Source organism: Colletotrichum higginsianum, chromosome 4 (assembly GCF_001672515.1).
Source record: "Colletotrichum higginsianum IMI 349063 chromosome 4, whole genome shotgun sequence".
In the NCBI taxonomy this organism is placed as follows: domain Eukaryota; kingdom Fungi; phylum Ascomycota; class Sordariomycetes; order Glomerellales; family Glomerellaceae; genus Colletotrichum; species Colletotrichum higginsianum.
Genome location: NC_030957.1, coordinates 2,503,197 through 2,520,051, shown reverse-complemented (window position 1 = coordinate 2,520,051; position 16,855 = coordinate 2,503,197). Strand labels below are relative to the sequence as shown.

Genomic DNA, 16,855 nt, shown 5'->3' with positions numbered 1-16,855 from the left:
TGATTTTACCTGAGGAATGGTGGGACAAAGTCTGGGTACCAGCGGCGTCGTCCGATGGATGGTGGATCAATGGCGTCTATGGGCTAAGGAAGGGACAACATCAAGTGATAGCAGCAGGCCACTCAACTGAACGAGACAGACGCCTGGTGGCTCGTTCATATACAGCCGAGAGTGAAGTCAAAATCTCTGAAGGGCACAAGGTCGACTTGCTATCAGCAACCGAGGTGATGATCCCAACAGCTCTGCACTGGTGCACTACTCACTGGCTGGAAGGGTCGTTGTCATCTCCGGATTACACATCTCAGAAGCCACATGCACAAATCCAATTCTAACCAGAGACAAATGGCTCGCAATAATCCCAACGCCTGTAAGAACAAACACCGAAAGCAGCCATGATAACATAACTCTACAGACCCCCACCATTCTGTCGTCTTGTCACTTCTACTCCGGGTCCTCGAACCGCACCCTTCTCTGCGGCTCCCGGCTCTGCGGCTGCTGGTCCGGCGGGTACCGCGGTGAAAGCAATGGCTCCCGTCTTTCAATGACTCTCGGCACTATGGACGGCATCCCGTCCGACACCGCCGTCTGCCTCCCCAGGGACAAACCGGCCCGTGCCGGCACGCTCCTCGGCACGACATCCGGGACCACGTCAGGGAACGCGAAGGCGTCGCCGCTTCCGCCTCCGCCTCCGCTGCTGGACGCCTGGGCGCGCCCCCGGCCAAACCAGCCTGTTCCGCGCGGGGCTTTGCCGTCGTTGGGGCCCAGCTCCTCTATCCAAGCAGTCAGCATACACCATCTCTAGGAAGTGCGGCACTGAGAACTTACCGTCAATGACCCGCTGCACGTGCGCCTCGAGAACCTTCTTTTGCAGCGGCGTGTCGCCCTCCCAGTACTCCGTGTGGCCCGGGAAGAACTGCGTCCGCGGGTCGTTCGCCTCGTGGAACGGCACCGACAGGCTCCGCGCCAGCTGCGCCTTGTGCACCTCCTCCGCCGTCGGCCGCGCCCGCGCTTCGACCCGCGCCATCTCCGTCGCGATCTGCGCCTCCTCGGCCTCCCGCTCTGCCTTCGCCCGGATCGCGCTCGTCCGGATCTCCGTCTGCGTCGCCTCGCTCTGCAGGTGCACCGGCCACCGGTTCACCGAAAAGAAGCGTTTCTTGGGCCCGACGACCGCGGGCCGCGCCCACTCCCACACGCGCTCCCGGTGCAGCGTCATGACATCCCGCCCGCCGACACGGCTGAAGCGCGGCCGGCTCGGCCAGAGCGTGGTGGCGCCGGCCGAGAGCTCGTCGATGATGCCCCTGCGGACGATCTCCACGGCCTGCTCCTCCGTCATCTTCTTCTTCCACCGCCCCGGGTATCCCGCCTTGACGACGCTGATGTACGACGCCGGCCGCCTCGCGACCTTCCCGTCCCCGTTCTCGTTCTCGTTGCCATTCCCGTCCCCATCACCGACCGCCGGCCGGTCGAACCGCTGCCGCCAGCTCGCCGCAAGATCCTCCAGCTGCGCGGCGCGGGCTTCCCACTTGGCCGTTCTGCTCAGCGTGTCGTCGACGCCGGCGAGCTTGGCCGCCAGGGCGTCGAGCTCGATGCCGACGCGGTAGGCGATGGACCACAGCATACGCTTCGTCGCGCGGCGCGTCGCGTTGACCTTTTCGATGTTGGCAAAGGCCGTCTCCCAGTCCCACGTGTGGTCGGGCGACGGCACGTTGGCCGCCGTCCACGGGTCCGTCGCCGGGTCCCAGTGGTCGTCGTCCCGCGGCCAGTTCATGCGGTTCTCCGGGTGCCATGGGCACTCGGGCCGGCTGATCTGCACCTCGCCCGTCTCGGCGCGCTCGTACCTAGGTCCCCCAAGTCAACAGAAAGAATACATAAGGGGAGGAGGGAAGGGTGAAGGACCACCAGAACTCACCCGAGTCGTCCGTGGTCGGCAAGGACCCAGCTGTACTTGTTCACCATGTCCTCGGTGAAGACGTAGTCGCCCTGCCGCAGGCTGGTGTTGAGGGCCATGGTCACCTGCTGCAGGCCGACCTTGTTCTCCTTGAGGCCGAAGAGGCACTCCCGGCTCGGCTCGTCCAGCAGCGTCTGCACGCGCGCCGTGAACACCTCGAACGGCCGGCCGAGGTTCGGCAGCGCCTCCCGCTGCGCCTTGGCGTTGGTCGACGGCCCGCACACGAAGTCGACCCAGTACAGCTCCATGTCGTTCATCTCGAGGTACCGGCCGTGCCTCTCCCGGTGCGCCGTCAGCTCGTCCCGCATGTTCCACGAGGCCTCCCCGCACCGGCCGCGGTCCATGTTCTCGACGACGCCCTCGAGCATCTGCCGCGGGTTCCGGCCGTACGCCCGCCTCACCCGGTCGCGGAGGTTGACCAGCAGCGTGTGCCGCGCCACCAGCCTCCGCTCGCTCTCCTTGAGGAAGTTGAAGGGCGTGACGGGGCCAAGGAAGCTGTGCGGCAGCAGTACCGTGTCCAGGTCCCCGACGGCCCCGCGGTGCGCCTCCTCCGTCTCGCCCCGCACCGTGTCAGCGCGCTCGCCGTGGTTATCCCGCATCTTCTGGAACCAGTACACCAGGCCCAGCGGATCGTCGGCCTGGGCGCCCTTGGGGAGGGTCTTGACGGCGTGCGGCTTGTAGACGATATTGATGCCGGCCACCTCCCGGGCGCGCTGCTTCTGCCGGCGGGTCAGGGGCAGCACAAGCTTCCGGAAGGGGCTCTGGATGGCGACGTTCTCGACGGCGTCAAAGTGCGAGAGGCACTGCTGCAGCGCCGCGCGTTTCGCGCCGCGGTACCGGGCGAAGCGCTGCTGGGCCTCGCCCTCGGGGTAATAGATCTGCGCCTTGTGCGTCCTCTCGCCGACCTCGGACTCGCGGACCTCGCCGGGCACATACTCGCTGTTCAGAATGTAGAAGTTGGCCTCGCCGCGCAGCCCCGTTGCCGTCGTCTCGGGCCCGGCGTCCATGCAGTGCACGAACCAGAGGTCCTCGGTGAGGGCCATGTTGAAGTCCGGTTGGTACTGGAACACTTCCCCGCGCTGCCCGGAGCCCGGCATCGGGCCGTTCGGGTCGGCGGACCAGACGAGGTTGCCGTCCTGGCGGAACCAGGTCATGAACATGGTCCGCAGCAGCGGTCCGGGGATCTGGTAGTCCACATCCTGGACGGACTCGGGCACCCGGTGGAGGAGGTACCGGGGCCGCACCGGGTCCTTGGGCCGCTTCGCCACGATGAGGTCGCGCCCGTCGAGGAGGGGCGGCAGACGCGTGCTGACGCCCGAGTACGCCGGGAAGTCGACGACGAGCTTCTTGTCGCCGTAGTGGTACTGCTCAAACATCCAGTGCATGTGCAGCATGCCGATGCACTCGCACAGGTCGACGTACCAGTCCCTGCTGGTGACGCCCTCCCTGCGGAGGCAGTATTGCAGGAACTCGCCAATCTCGGCGAACTTGCGCTCCCAGTCCATGGTGCGATCCATGTCCTCGTCGGCGAGAAAGTTCTTGATGAGGATGAGCTGTACCTTTGGCGAGTGGACGCGCCAGCCATGGTAGTGAATCATGCGCAGGTCCTCCTCGGACGTGGAGCGGTCGCGCTTCAGCCACTCGATGAGCCAGTCCTGGCCGTGGCCCTCCTCCAACATCATCTCGACCGCGTCGTCCTCATCCTCGCCCTCGACGTCCTCCACGTCGTACTCCGAGTCGGCGTCGACCATATCGACGTCGTCCTCATCGGTCGTTTCGTCGGTGCTCTGCGGAGAGAGCAGGGTCTCTTCCCGGGGGGGCGTGTAGATACGGCTGCCTTCAAGCGCAGGGGCGAGGGCCGAGGTCTCGGTTTCTTGCTCAAACTGTTCGAAGGGCCTTGTTTGGTCCGTGGGCGAGGTGATGGTGATGGACGGTCCGGCTGCTGACTCACCCGTCGTTGGACCTTGCTGAGAGTCTGTTCTGCGCTTGGTTTTGAAGAATGGAAGTACGGGAGGTGAATGTTGCCGAAGAGTCGACACAGTTGTCATGTTCCTCCTCACTCGGATCTAAACAAGGCGCAGTTTCAGCACATACAACACCCCCTCTTCGCGTATGCTCATTCCGGCGCGGGTTGGTTCACATACCTGTTCTTTGGGACGCCTGGTCTTCCTCTTCAAGGCTTGGCTACGACTTTCTGTTCTACTTGATACCCCGACGGGCTTGAGCCGAGTTGTGGTGATCATCGCTGCCAAGCCAGTCGGAGCCGTCGCTGGGCGTGCCTGACTGTCTCTTTCGGCTTCAGCCTCGAGTGCTTCGTCGTCTTCAGTCTCTTCAGTCTCGAGTACTGCGTTGTCCGATTCTTCCTCGTCGTCGTCATCTTCGATTCGGCCTACGTAAGGTAGCTTGTAACTCGTAGACCGACGGATGAACTGGTTGCTGCTGTAATAGGGGTCGAACGTCGCCGGGTACGTCCACCCGTTGGGGGCGTCGCGATGCCGCCACTCCGTCGTGAAGGGGTTCCGCGGCGCCGCTCCGCCCTCTGCGGGGGCTTTTGGCACGGGCGGCGGCTGCTTGTGCTCCTTGGACATGGCCGCGAGCTGTTTGCCCATGCTCATGTGCGAGGACGGGCCGTATGTGCCCTCGGGGCCGTCGGGACATGCGGTGGCATCTACTCCGCCAATGTCTTCTCTCGCCTCGCCGACTCCGTAGCCAGCAACGCCGCCTTCGGCGCCAAGGTCGGCGCGTTCCGTCTTCATTCTCGTCGCGGCTGCTTGGATCTCGTATATCGGGAACGCAACGTTTTCGAACCCCAAGACCTTGGCCCACCGGACAACATCGTCGCCGCCCTCGGCGATCTTCTCGATCATGAGGTCTCTCTTCTTCTTGTCCGTGTCCGCGCGCTCCTTCTCGGACTCCTTTGCCCGCGCGGCCAGGCTCTCGGCCGCGTTCTCGCGGGAGTTCTCCCATCGACCCGTTCCCAGGTCCGCATCCCGCAGCCAGTCGTACCGATTGCCATACATGTCGGCCAGCAGAGCACGGAACTCTGGGTTCTTCCTGAGCACGTCATCGATTCTACGCGTGAAGATGAGGACCTCGATGTGTTGGAAGAGGCGGTAGGGCTCGGGGTCTTCGAGAGCTTTCCGGGTGAGCTCCCATGTCTCGGCTGGGAAGCGGTGGTACTGCCTGCGGACTATGCTGTCCAGCTCGGCTGGGTAACGCTGTCAGAGGTGCGTAATTGAGGCTTGGGCTCATGGTATCTTACACATCCTTTCTTGTGCCATGACGGTGGTTGGCAGTTGTGCTCAGCGCACTTCCACGACGGCTTGCAGTATTGATGATGATGAGAAAAAGGATGTCCTGTCGACAGGAAACAACTAGACGCAACACAATCAAAGCCTAAGCCTCAGTCCAAAAGAATAAGCTTAGGCTTGGAGACAGGAAACAGGAGCAAAACAGCTAGCTCACTTGTCGCAAGAGGCATTGAGAGACGCCTGACAAAAGGAAGCGAGTGAGTCCGGGGAGCGAGTGAAGCAAGAGTTGAAGGAAACCCGTCTGCCGCCTCGACTTGCGAAACACGCCCGTTTTACGATTTTCAAAGGCCGGCCTTCTTTCTCAGTCCCTCCCTCTTCAAACCATTCAAGAGCATGTTGTTCCTTTCGGCCCAAAGAAAGGCATCACAAGGAGCCGTTGTGGCAAGGGTTGCCACAAAGGCGGACGCGGTTGGAAAGGGAGGAAACGGTCACAAACGGTCAATGCCCGACTGGCGGAAAACAATGCGATTCAAGGGGGCACAAGCTGCATTGCCGGATTCGGTCGTGCCCTCGCCAAAATGCTTCTATTTCCGGCGATTGTAGCGGATCGAATTCCTTTGTTGACGGCCGGTTGATACATTCATCATTCACCGCAACGGCGGCTATTCTGTCCCATTGTGTTGCATGAGTGACGACTTCTTGTCCTGGCGCCAGATGAAGTTACCGACGGCTGAATGGTGACGTGTTGCATAAGCTGAGGTAGAGAGAGACATGGCCATTCGAATGAGTGAGTGTATTTGGGAGCTTCAGACAGACGACTACGTCCATCCCGCCTATCTCGCAATAGAGTGCCGCTTATACATACTTCTGCTAAGGATGCCCAGCGTGTTTGGGTTTGTCTGGCAACTTCACACCAACGACAATCACGATGTCTCGTCAGCAGGGTTCCCAAGAGCCGAGTTCCAATATTTCTGATATTGACGTTCAAGTAAGCAGCTTACCAGTTGGACCGGCCTCAACCTCTGAGCAAGAGGGGTCGCCATCGCCTCAACTTCCACAACTACAGCCCAACTCCCCAGCCCCGGCCGGAGGCGATTCCAACAACAACGACAACGGCAACGGCAATGGTTCTCTCAGCGATGTATGGTTCGACTCCCTCGCCCGCAAGTTCGCCGTCGAGGAGCACGAGGAGTATCTCAGAGAACAAGTCCGCATCGAACTGGGCGCCCAAGAACGTGAAGCTGCCTGGCGCCGAGATCAAGCTGAACTCCTCAACCCGCAACCACAACAGTTACCGTCTCAGCAACCGCCCCTGATCATTGGCGCGCCGCTAGGGAGAGATCTCACAGCAGTCGAGGCGGCAACTCGTCTTGTATCCCAATGGGAGGCTATACATGAGGCCACCCTCGCATCAACCCCCGAGGGCGCCTCTCCCGTCCACGAAGAACTAACAGAAGCCCGCGCCCAGCTCGCCGCTCTCACAGCCCAGCATGAACAAGCCGCCTCATCGCCTTCTTCCAGATTGCTCTCCGAAGAAGAGACCCAGAACCCCATGACGACTCCACTGAACTCACTCGACGCCCACAAGTCCGCCGCCGTAGACGCCCGAATCCGGTTCCTCGTCGGCTCCCTCGAGGACTCCCACTTCCCGCCCGAGCGCGCAAACATCGCCGCCGCCGTGTCTCTCTACCGCACCGCCCGGATTCCCTACTCTGCCAACTGGGCGATCCTGTACGCAGGCCACCTCGTCGACTTCGCCCCAACCTATGCCTCTCTCACCGCCGATCGCGCCGCCCGCCTCGACCGCTACGCCCGCCTCCACGGCGAGGGCTGGCTCTGGCTCGAGCCGCCCCTGGCCCGCGAGCCCGGCGGCCCGACCTTCTTCTCCGCGCGCAAGGGCACGTTCCTCCCGGAGAGCGACAACTCGTACGACATGGGCCACTACAGCGTTACCATGTCCTTCCGCCGAATGAAGAGCCTCGTCTACCGCGGCGCCCTCGTGACCAACATGTCCCGCAAGAGGAAGCACGACCGGGTGGCCCGCAGCAGCGATGACGAGGGGACGATGCTCAACGAGGACGACTGGCCGGCGCGGTTCCCGGACATCGACTCCGACACCACGGATGACGGCGACGGGCCCGGGGAAGACGAGGAGGAGGGCCAGACGAACCCTCTACCTTCGTCCTCGGCCCTCCGCGCGGGTATCAAACCGGCGACCCGGCTCCGCAGGAACCGGCCGTCGAGACACCCGCTCATGGCCAGCGACCGCGCCGCGCCGACGCTGCACTTCCGCATGCTCCTCGACAGCGGCGCGACGCTGCCCCTGATCTACGACCGCGACGCCCGCACCCTCGGCATCCGTCGCCGCACCTACGCCGCCGTCTCGCGCGTCACCGTCGAGACCGCCTCGGACCAGATGGCGACCTGGCTGTACGAGATGCACGTCTCCGTCGCCGACACCCAGACGTGCGAGCCCCTCGTCTCGCCCACGTCCCCAGTCTGGCCGGCCGAGGAACACGCCCTCGGCGGCGTCACGCTCGTCATGACGCGGCCCTCGCCCCGGCTCGACGGCGTCGCGAGCTTCTCGTCGCCCTGCGGCGGCATGAACGCCGTCGCCAAGACGGAGCCCGGGGGCGAGGCGGCGTTTCTCGAGGCCGCCAGGACCCTCGTCGACATCGCCGAGGGCCGCGACTACGGCCGGCTGTCCGGGCTGCTGCCGTTCAAGGTGTGCTACGTCCAGTCGACGCCCGGCCTGCGCACCATGTGGGTGGGCGAGGACCGCCGCGACGTGCTCGGCGCGCAGCGGATGCCGGGCCAGATGCGCTGGGCGCCCGGCACGGGGCGGGTGTGCGACCCGGGCCACCCCCGGGACCTGTGGAAGACGCTCTGCCGGAATGGCGGCGGCAATCCCGCGCTGCTACGAATGGCGCACGAGGGGTCCGCGACCGGGGACGGCGGAGAGCCCGGGGCGCGCCTGGTGGACGTCGAGGAGCAGGGCTGGAAGGGGCGGAGTGAAGTGCTGGTTGTGGACAAGACCGGGACGAGGAGGAAGCACATCATCGAGCCTAGGTCGTTGAAGAGGCAGCAAGCGGAAAAGCAGCATGTGAAGAGACAGGCGAGAGAGTGAGACTGGCTTGTGTGTGTTTACAGGTCAAGGCCATATACTTGGCAATACGTTTCAAACTATCTGACTTTCTTTCACTTGCTGCCCATCGGGAGACTTGCTGCCTCTACTATCTCGCATGTTTCCTGGCTCTAGAGGTTGGCGAGACTATCCGCTCGAACCTGGTCCGTAAATAGAACTATAGAGAGACGCAGACGACCCAAGCTTCTTGGGAATTCATGAGCTGGATTGGGTCTGACAAATCAAGTTCACCGAACCCACCGAGTGCCATATCTCGATGTCAAGCCGGCTTGGTAGCACGTACTTGTCCCGGCTGCCTACGCGAACCAACGACATGAGCCGGGCCAGCCATAAATCCGGCTCAAGTTGACACTCTTCCGCTTCATCACTCGGTATCACCATATTGATTCACGTAATTCCCACGGGCAACCCAACCGGCGGTGAGGGACACAAAAAGGGGACCGTAAATCATGCCCCGAGCCATCCATCGCCGACCCCTGATATCCCATAGGCCACATGTACATCTCGGCAGCATCCGCCTCCCAGGGTCCCCGAATAGGCATTCCGTCATCTCGCCTGTTAGTTGACGACATGGTTGAATGGAAATTGGAGCCTCGAGTACTCCGTATCTGAGGCGGACGAAGACGCAGGGAAAGGAAAGTCGACGCCAAACCGGGGGAAAGTACCGTGATAATGGTGATGATGATGATGATGGGCATCACTGCTTGCAGCACCAAAACCAAAAGGACGGTGAGAAATAGAAGCCGCCTCAGCAATCTTGGCTTCCCTTGCATCGAGGAATATGGTAACAAACCACACTTTCTTATTCCATCTGTCCCGTGCATTCGCCTCGCGGGACGATTCCTAAATCGAGAGAAGGGGAGGGGGGGCGGAGATGAGAGCCCGTTTCGAGGCTGCTTGTTCGCTTCCCGAGGGCCGATGTCTATGTCTCGGCATGGGGGGGGGAGGGGGCATTCCGATGCAATGGCCTGCCTCTCTGGCATCTGCGAACGGCCAGCATCGAGACTGTTGGTCTAATACGAACCGCCCCTCGAGCTTCTCTCCTGAGTCCTGAGTCGCTCCCTGGTCTGATCGTCCAGACGAATCTAACAACGACGACCTTAATAACCCAAATTGCCCCATCGCTCCGCTTCAATCTCCCCCCCACCGCAGTGTCAATGTATGTGTGTGGTGCGTCGGACACGAGGCCGATGAGGAAAAGGAACCTCCTCGCCGCCCCCCCCCGGACTCACATGGCGCAATCGGAGAATTAGGGCGGAGCACTCCCCCCGGATCACAGGAGATTGTCGTGTCCGTGTGAGGGAGGCATTGGATATTGACACTGACGCGATTGCGCCGGGCTGGGGGGGAGGGGCTGGGCCTTCGCAGGCCGTGGGACAAGTGGTGAAGCAATTGGGCCAAATAATTATGGTTCAGACTCCTTCCCTCCATATGGCCGTATTTCGAGCAACAAGGGCGCATCGTGTTCCATGTTGCCGCGTGAAATCTTGTTTTGCGTGCAGGCTGACGGCCGGGGGAACCGGGCGTGCGTATGCGTGTATCTGTAAGTGTGTGTGTGTGTTGTGTGTGGCTTGCAGATGCGAGAGTGCAAATCTGCCAACCCCCCCCCCCCCCCCCCCCCCCCCCAGCTAAGCCCAGCCCAGCCCAGCCCAGGGAAGCAAGCTCATCGCTCGCCCAGTCGGCTTGCGGGATCCCGTGTCACGCCGAGAGGGGAAAGGGAGACGCGTAAAGTGGTTTTTGTTTTTCTCGTCAGTGCTGTGCTCCTTGTTGGGCATGGTTGTTGTTGTTGATCGCCAAGTTTGGCGTTCGGTTGGGTGGTTGTGTGCCTGTGCAGTGCGTCTATCTATCTCTATCTCTATCGAGGGAAATGGGAAATGGGCTCCTTTCGAACCTAGTTCCAATCTCCCTCCCCCCCCCTCCCCTGCGAGTATCTCGAGGGGAGACCCCTGGGAATATTGAACAACTGGCAGACATGGCAATCAAAGCCGCCTGCTTGCAGCAGTAGAACGCATGTGCTTGTGTGCCAATGTCTCTCGGCTGTCGATGGCGATATTGCCACAGTTGCCGCTCAACACACAGCCTAGGGAAACACATTCTGGCTCACAACGCGAGCGATCATGGAGACAACCCGGTCGGTTTTGTCATAGCAATACATGTCGATGTAATAGATGCCATGTCAATGTCTCTCATCAGGAGGCGGGTGTTGACATGGTCTCCCCCATTGCACCTCAAGCCATCGTGTCTCTGGATACCTAACCTGAGAGACCGACTTCAGCAGCCAAACCCGGCCGGGCCACGTTCCATCGCCCCCCCTCGTCTGTGCGGCATGGCATCAGCGATTGTCTTAGGCCCCAGACGTTGGAACATGGGTCTGTCTGACGAACGAGTGGTGAAGGAAGCTGCCACGGACGGCCAACGCAGGCCGCGCCCTTCGCGAAGGCCGTGTTTGTGTTTTGAAACGATCCTGTTCCATCAACAACACCAAGCAAAGCTGTCGACATCGCGATTTGGGGGGGGAGGAGATAACGCCGTATTCGTTGGCTAGCGTTTGTGAGCTGCCTCCCCTGGCCTGGAGCTGATCCCCGACCGTGAAGCCATAGCCCCTTTGGGGCATTCAGCTGCTCCTGATCCTCGGTGCAGCCTGGAAAACCGCACGCTGGCGCTGCTGATTGCTTCGCTGCTAGCCGCTGGGGCAAATTTGCCCAGGCGACGGTCCTGGCACGAATGACAAGCTACACAATAGCGCAACAGGGCCTCGCTGACACCCACCTCCAAAAAAAAGAGACCCGGAACAGGCAGGCCGGCGTCCCATCTGCGGGGATGCGCCGGGGATACAGCTTGTCTCTGTTGCAGGATCCGGCCCCTGGAGAATCCCATCGCGAAGCGAAAGGGGGGAGAGGTTCCTTTGGGTGAGATAGGCAGCCTCAGAGGGAGCGGAAAGCGAAACGGGCATGTATGTGCCTTGCCGCAAGGTACGGCTGCCGGCTCGAAGTATGATGATGATTCATGTGAAGCCGGGAGGCCGGTTGCTGAGGGCAGCAAGCGACTGGTGCTCTGACCAGTTCGTGATGGCTTCCGTGTGTGGGGGGGGAAACGCACTATAGGGACAAGGGGGAAGGGCGGAGCAGGTTTCGCAGGACTACTCTGTACCGTCTCGCAGGTCGACGGGCGGGGCGATATATCGCATCGTCGACCAGGCCGAGCTTGGCCCCGTAGCAAATGGCTCGATGCCAACCAACAAAGTACATAAGCCCGTCTTGGAATCCGAGACGGATGCGCCCGAGACCAAGGCATGCCGGAGTGTTTCTCCCAGATTGGGTGCGCTCAGGATTTCAGACTTGTTTTGTCCCACAGAGAGCCCACTGCCAACCAGCCCTTCTCCGAAGCGGGCGATGCAGTGCATACATGCATGCTTGCTTGCTTGTTTGTTTGTTGCACGGGCTGGCTGGTGGTATACGTGTCTGCAGCTGGGGCAAGGGAAAAATCAATCCTTATTCCCAGACGTCACGAATCCGTCAGGTTTGCAGGCGGATGGTCCGTCCCGTCACGAAGCGAGGGGCTGGGAGACTTCCTTGGATCAACTTCTGCTTGTCACGGCTGGCAATCGAATGAACAAGGCGCTGAACTCATGGTTTGTTTATCCGCTCAGCGTCCGGCACACACATGGGGGACGGGCTGCGTGGAAACACGGAGCAGAGGCTCATGTGCCGTTAGCGTTCTGTGGTGAACAGCGAGCGATGACAGACTGCCTCCTTCAACGCTGTTGAGGTGACATATTCTGTGGTTGTCACGGCTGGATACGTGGATGGCGTCCGTCAGTAACTTGGTTCGTTCGGTCAAGACTCGGAGCGACATTTCGCGTGCGTGCAGGTTGTATGTCCTCGGGGGAATTGCCGTTGCACCGGGGACACCGGATGACCGCAAATCAATTTCCTCGGGGCGGGATTCAATAAGGCGGCGGCGGCGGCCGACTGCGTGAACGGGTCTGAGATCCCGCCCGTGGCTTCTCCTCGCGGCAGCAAGTCTCCTGGCGATACGGACTGATATAGGGAGGGGTGAATGAAAATGCCATGCAGCCTCGCGTGAACCCGCGCTGCCCTAACGGATGCAGCTCGCCAAAGGCTGCGGCTGTCTGGCCAGGCTTTGACGGTGGCGGTGTTTGCGTGTTGGTAGAACCACCTAGAAACAGGAGAATTTTGAGGCTTGAGTGTTTCAGCGCAGCCAGTGGTATCCTGACATCTCTGATCCCGGGACGTTTTTCTAGAGAGCCCAACATGGGGTCGAAGCAAAGCAACGTTCACTCATCCCTCTCTGGCTGCTGGAGCAATCCGAACTCGGTTGGCGATGCTCAAGGGGCGGCGATGGGGAATAGAGTTTCCCTTGGAAGAGCCCGAACGGGAAGCTGGTCGAAAAGTCGGTCCGCGGGGAGGCGATGCTACGCTGCGCAGTTTGTGTGTTCATGTTTCTTGGAATTGCACAGCAAACTTGAAACGCCAGCCGAGTCGTCCATGGTTGTCCATATTGCGACTGCTGCGCCTATTGCAACCGGACCAGAATGCCAAGTGTACATTGGGTTTTGCACGGTCTCTCTCTCTCTCTCTCTCTTCGCACGGCACGGGCTGGCGGCGAGCGACGGCTAGGTTTTGGACCCGTTTCTGCCTTGCTTCTATTCCTGCTCCTGGGCGGCAGTGCAGTGCACTCAGTTGCCTTGTCACGGACGAGGCGCCGTCGTCTTTGTGGAAACGTGGTGACTTCAGCCCCCTTTGATGCGGATACTGCCAAACTCAAGTCGATTGGCGGTGCTTAGTTGATGGCAGTAATAACGTGCCTGTTGAACGATCCGAGGCCCGAGCTGAAGGACTCTGGGAAGCGCCGTTTATTGGCGCCTCAGAGCTAGCATGGGGGGCTTCCTGGATGACCAAACCCCCCTTTCCCCCCTTACGGTAGAGACCGGATATTGTGAGAAACAGCGTAGCGTTTAAGGGGCGGAAGTTTGAGGCGCGGGAAATCTCTTCATGACGGAGCAACCCGATTTGTTCCAGTCGGAGCTCGTTGACATAAGAAGAGGAAAGAAACCACTCTTTGGCTGAGGGATCAAGTTGTCATCGTCAGAGCTCCAGCAGGAGGCGCTACCGGGACAGGGCTTGTAGACAGCAAACCAAAGTGCAATGGGGGGGTTTTTGAGAGAGAGAGGAGACGCCAGCCGTTTGGTCTTTGCCTGAGTCGGATGCCATGGGACGAACCCAGAGACTTGCGATGGCAGCTGCAGCAGAACGTAACAGAAGCGTCCGTGGACACTGGACGGGGCGCGGCACAGCCGAGTTGCAAGGAGGTTGCTTGTGCCCGTGACGGTTTCCTAGGAAGTCAAGAGGGTATTTTTATTTATTTATTAATCGTTACGTTGCGGCTTGGAAAACGAGACTGACTGGGAAAAACTGAACCGAAAATGGGACTTCCGTAAGCTTTGTCTTATTCGCACAAGAGAGACACACTGTTCCCAATGCAAAGGATAAGGTTTATTCTTTTGCATTACGAAGACACGGCATCCCGGGATTGGCGAACACAAACGTGCACAAGATCTGGCGCTAGTCCCGGAACGAACGAAATGTGGGTGGGGGCTCGGCCGATTGGGCGGAACGGGGGGGTCCGGCAATCGGAATATTCGGTGTTCCTTAGCGTCTCAAGCGCCTCGTGTCATTTTTTTTTGTGCAGCGGGTGGATCTGCACCGGGGATGGCCCGTGAGTCCCGTTACCCGTTACGGTGGTTGACCGAGTGGGGCCGAGGACACGGAGAAACGGACGGCGGTGTATGGGGGGTCCCGTCCCGTCTGACAGCTGCAATCACTTGCCAGTCTTCCGACCTCGTCGAGCGGATCCTACGTTGGATCAATTCAAATTTACTTCACAACCTTGTTTGAATTTTTTTTATGACCTTCTACAATGACCCTTCTAGACTCGGCACCGAGGAGGACTCCACGACGATCGCAAGCCCCCCTGTATATGAAAACCTGTCAACTTCCCCATTTCGCCCGCCTCGCCTCGCCTCGTCGTCACCGCTCTCGTTTGTGGGCAGACAACGAAACTATTGACTGCAGCAACCCTGTCGGGTCAACGGCTGGTGTCTGGATTGAGCAGATCTTCGTGCAGTACGGATACCCCGTGCCCAACATCACCTTTAATGTACAGATACCTTGACCCTCCGATGGGTGGGATATGTCAAATCTCCACGATCACTTTCCTTTCGAGGGTGTGAAAATGCCACAGGGTCTGAATAAGGTCAAGCACCCAAGCCACGGCACCCGGGTGCCCATTCTGACTTCCCCCGAGCAGATGCTTGCATGTCCAACTGAGACTCGACGGTTGACCGCTCGACGCCGCGCTGTTGGCAATCGACGGGGGTGGCAGAAGAGAAAGGGAAAAAAAAAAGGTGAGACCGCAATCCCGGGAAGCGAACCCGTGGCGCCACCCAATCATCAGCCGAGCGGGCACCTTGGTCGTGTGTCTCTGATCGTCTACACGGAAACATCAACGACAGTTGCAGCCTCCCACGTACGAATCCAGACATGTCGATGCCGCTGATGCATTCAAGGGAGGTTTAATCAACCAAGGCCCCCAAAACTCCCCTATCAGGGACCCAATGTCTATCTCGAAACATCACGGTGTCACAATGTGACCCATAGCCATCAGTCGGCATGGGGACAACTAGTTTCGATGCCGTGCGTAACACAACCTCGAAAGTATCTTAGTCAGACACCCCCCCCGCCAACCTTTTCTGAAAAGGAAACAAAAAGTAAAAATCAGAAAGAAAAAAAGTGACGTCTGTACCCATTCTCGCCGCGCCCAGACCCAGTGGTCCTCAAGGCAACCTTACAGCGTGCCCGCTGCACAGCAAATATTGGCTTCGAAAAGGTCATCCCCCCAACGGACTGACCGCTACGTATGTTTGTCCCAGCCCGCAAAGAAGATCCTTTTTTGTCGACTTCTCGCTGCCAAAGTGGACAGCTCTTGCGGCGAAACCAGGGGTCTGGGAGGTTGGGGGAGGGGAGGGGGGGCGAGCCTCGGGTCCCAAGCAGTCACAACAGCGGTCAAAACGCAGTCAGTACATGCGAGAAGGAAGAGAAAGAAGAAGCCGGAAGAGCAACGAATGAACAAAACGGTCGGGAAACCACTCTTCTCCAGTCTCGGCATGCAATTTTTTATCTGAAAATTTCATCGGGTGTGGAGATGGATAAGCCTTAGCCATGCGGTTGCCGTCGAGACGGTGAAACTCGATGGAGTTGTCAAAGAGGAGAATAACGAAGAGTTTTTTTTCTTTTCCTTTCTTTCTCTGTCCTTTTCTCTTTTCGTCTCTCATGATATCGGAGCCCTCGCGACCGTGCTTGAGCCGCAGCAGCCGCGGGGGCCAGCCCGCGGGGTGCCATTGGCAAATCACGTCGAAGCAGATGGCGAGCAGTGAGCCAGAAGGCGGCTAAGAAAGGCGTCGGTCGCCGGTGTGGGACTCGGTACAGGAATCGCGGGGCGGGAAACAAGGGGTGTCCATTCTCTCGCCCCCTCTTCTTTCTTTCTCTCTGGCGTCGTGCAGCAGGTTCCCGTCAGGCGGGCCTGCTTCTTTTTGCTCACCTCCGAGGCTCCGGGTCACGATCTTGCAGGCGCGCTATTCCTCGAGTCGTCCCGCCGTCATGCGGTGTAAGTGGGTTTCTCCTTCTCGAGGCACCGGCCTGCGGGGGGGTTGCCTGCTGGCGTCCAAACTACCGCCGAAGCTCGCGGAAGCACTACGCCGAACGAGCAGTCACATCCCCCATAAGGGGGTGTTAGAGAGGTTGGATGGAGGGTGTGGTTGAAGAAAGGAAAAAAGAGAATGGAAGAGAAGGAAAAAAAACCGGAGTCCCGTTCAGATTCTTTCAATGGTCGCCGACGAGGTGCAGCCGACCGCAAAACCAGCGGTGATGGATGCTCAACGTCAGAGCCGGGCCCTTAGTGCGGTTCTGCACGACCAAAGTTCTGGATGCAGTGTCCGCCCGAGCATCGAACCGGGTCTCGTGACGGCGGCGTCCTTGCAAAGTGGGGGAGCGATGTCGACGTAGTTGCATGTATGTTACGGCTCGACGGCGATACCAAACAGCCTTCTCCTAACCCTCGCCCCTCTCGACTCCGGATACTTTGGTCAGGCATCGTTGCTCAGACTGCCCGACGACGTATCGTGGGACAACACACGCTTCACATGGACCGGCCGAGCCTCAAAAAAGAAGAAAACAACAGCCCAACGATGCACAGTGTAACACCGTGAGCTCTCCCTCTCCTCGGTGGTACTAAATCCAGGGTCCAGGCCTCCTCGGACAGGGTCCATAGCCCCGGTTTGAGGGCTTCGAAAACTTGCCAGTTCGTGATGGATACCGGCAGGCCGGAAGGGGGGGTCCACTGCGGGGAGGGTGACTCTACGAGGCAATAGACGACGAGAAAGTCTCGGCTTTCCCTCCCCTCCCTTGAGAGTGAGTGAGACAAAACGCGTCG

The 16,855-nt window shown here is 59.8% G+C and overlaps 2 protein-coding genes across 2 annotated transcripts; one reads left to right on the top strand and one right to left on the bottom strand.

Moving 5' to 3' along the window:
* Nucleotides 1-441: 441 nt before the first annotated feature.
* Nucleotides 442-5,229, bottom strand: CH63R_06067 (uncharacterized protein; the record flags this gene model as incomplete). Its single annotated transcript, XM_018301042.1, has 5 exons — nt 442-770; nt 826-1,838; nt 1,910-4,014; nt 4,093-5,156; nt 5,211-5,229. 5 exons carry the CDS (start codon nt 5,227-5,229, stop codon nt 442-444), a joined length of 4,530 nt encoding a protein of 1,509 aa, XP_018158892.1.
* Nucleotides 5,230-6,127: 898 nt separating this feature from the next.
* Nucleotides 6,128-8,326, top strand: CH63R_06066 (uncharacterized protein; the record flags this gene model as incomplete). The annotated part of the gene is made up of 2 exons (XM_018301041.1): nt 6,128-6,187; nt 6,266-8,326. 2 exons carry the CDS (start codon nt 6,128-6,130, stop codon nt 8,324-8,326), a joined length of 2,121 nt encoding a protein of 706 aa, XP_018158891.1.
* Between the last annotated feature and the right edge of the window lie 8,529 nt (nt 8,327-16,855).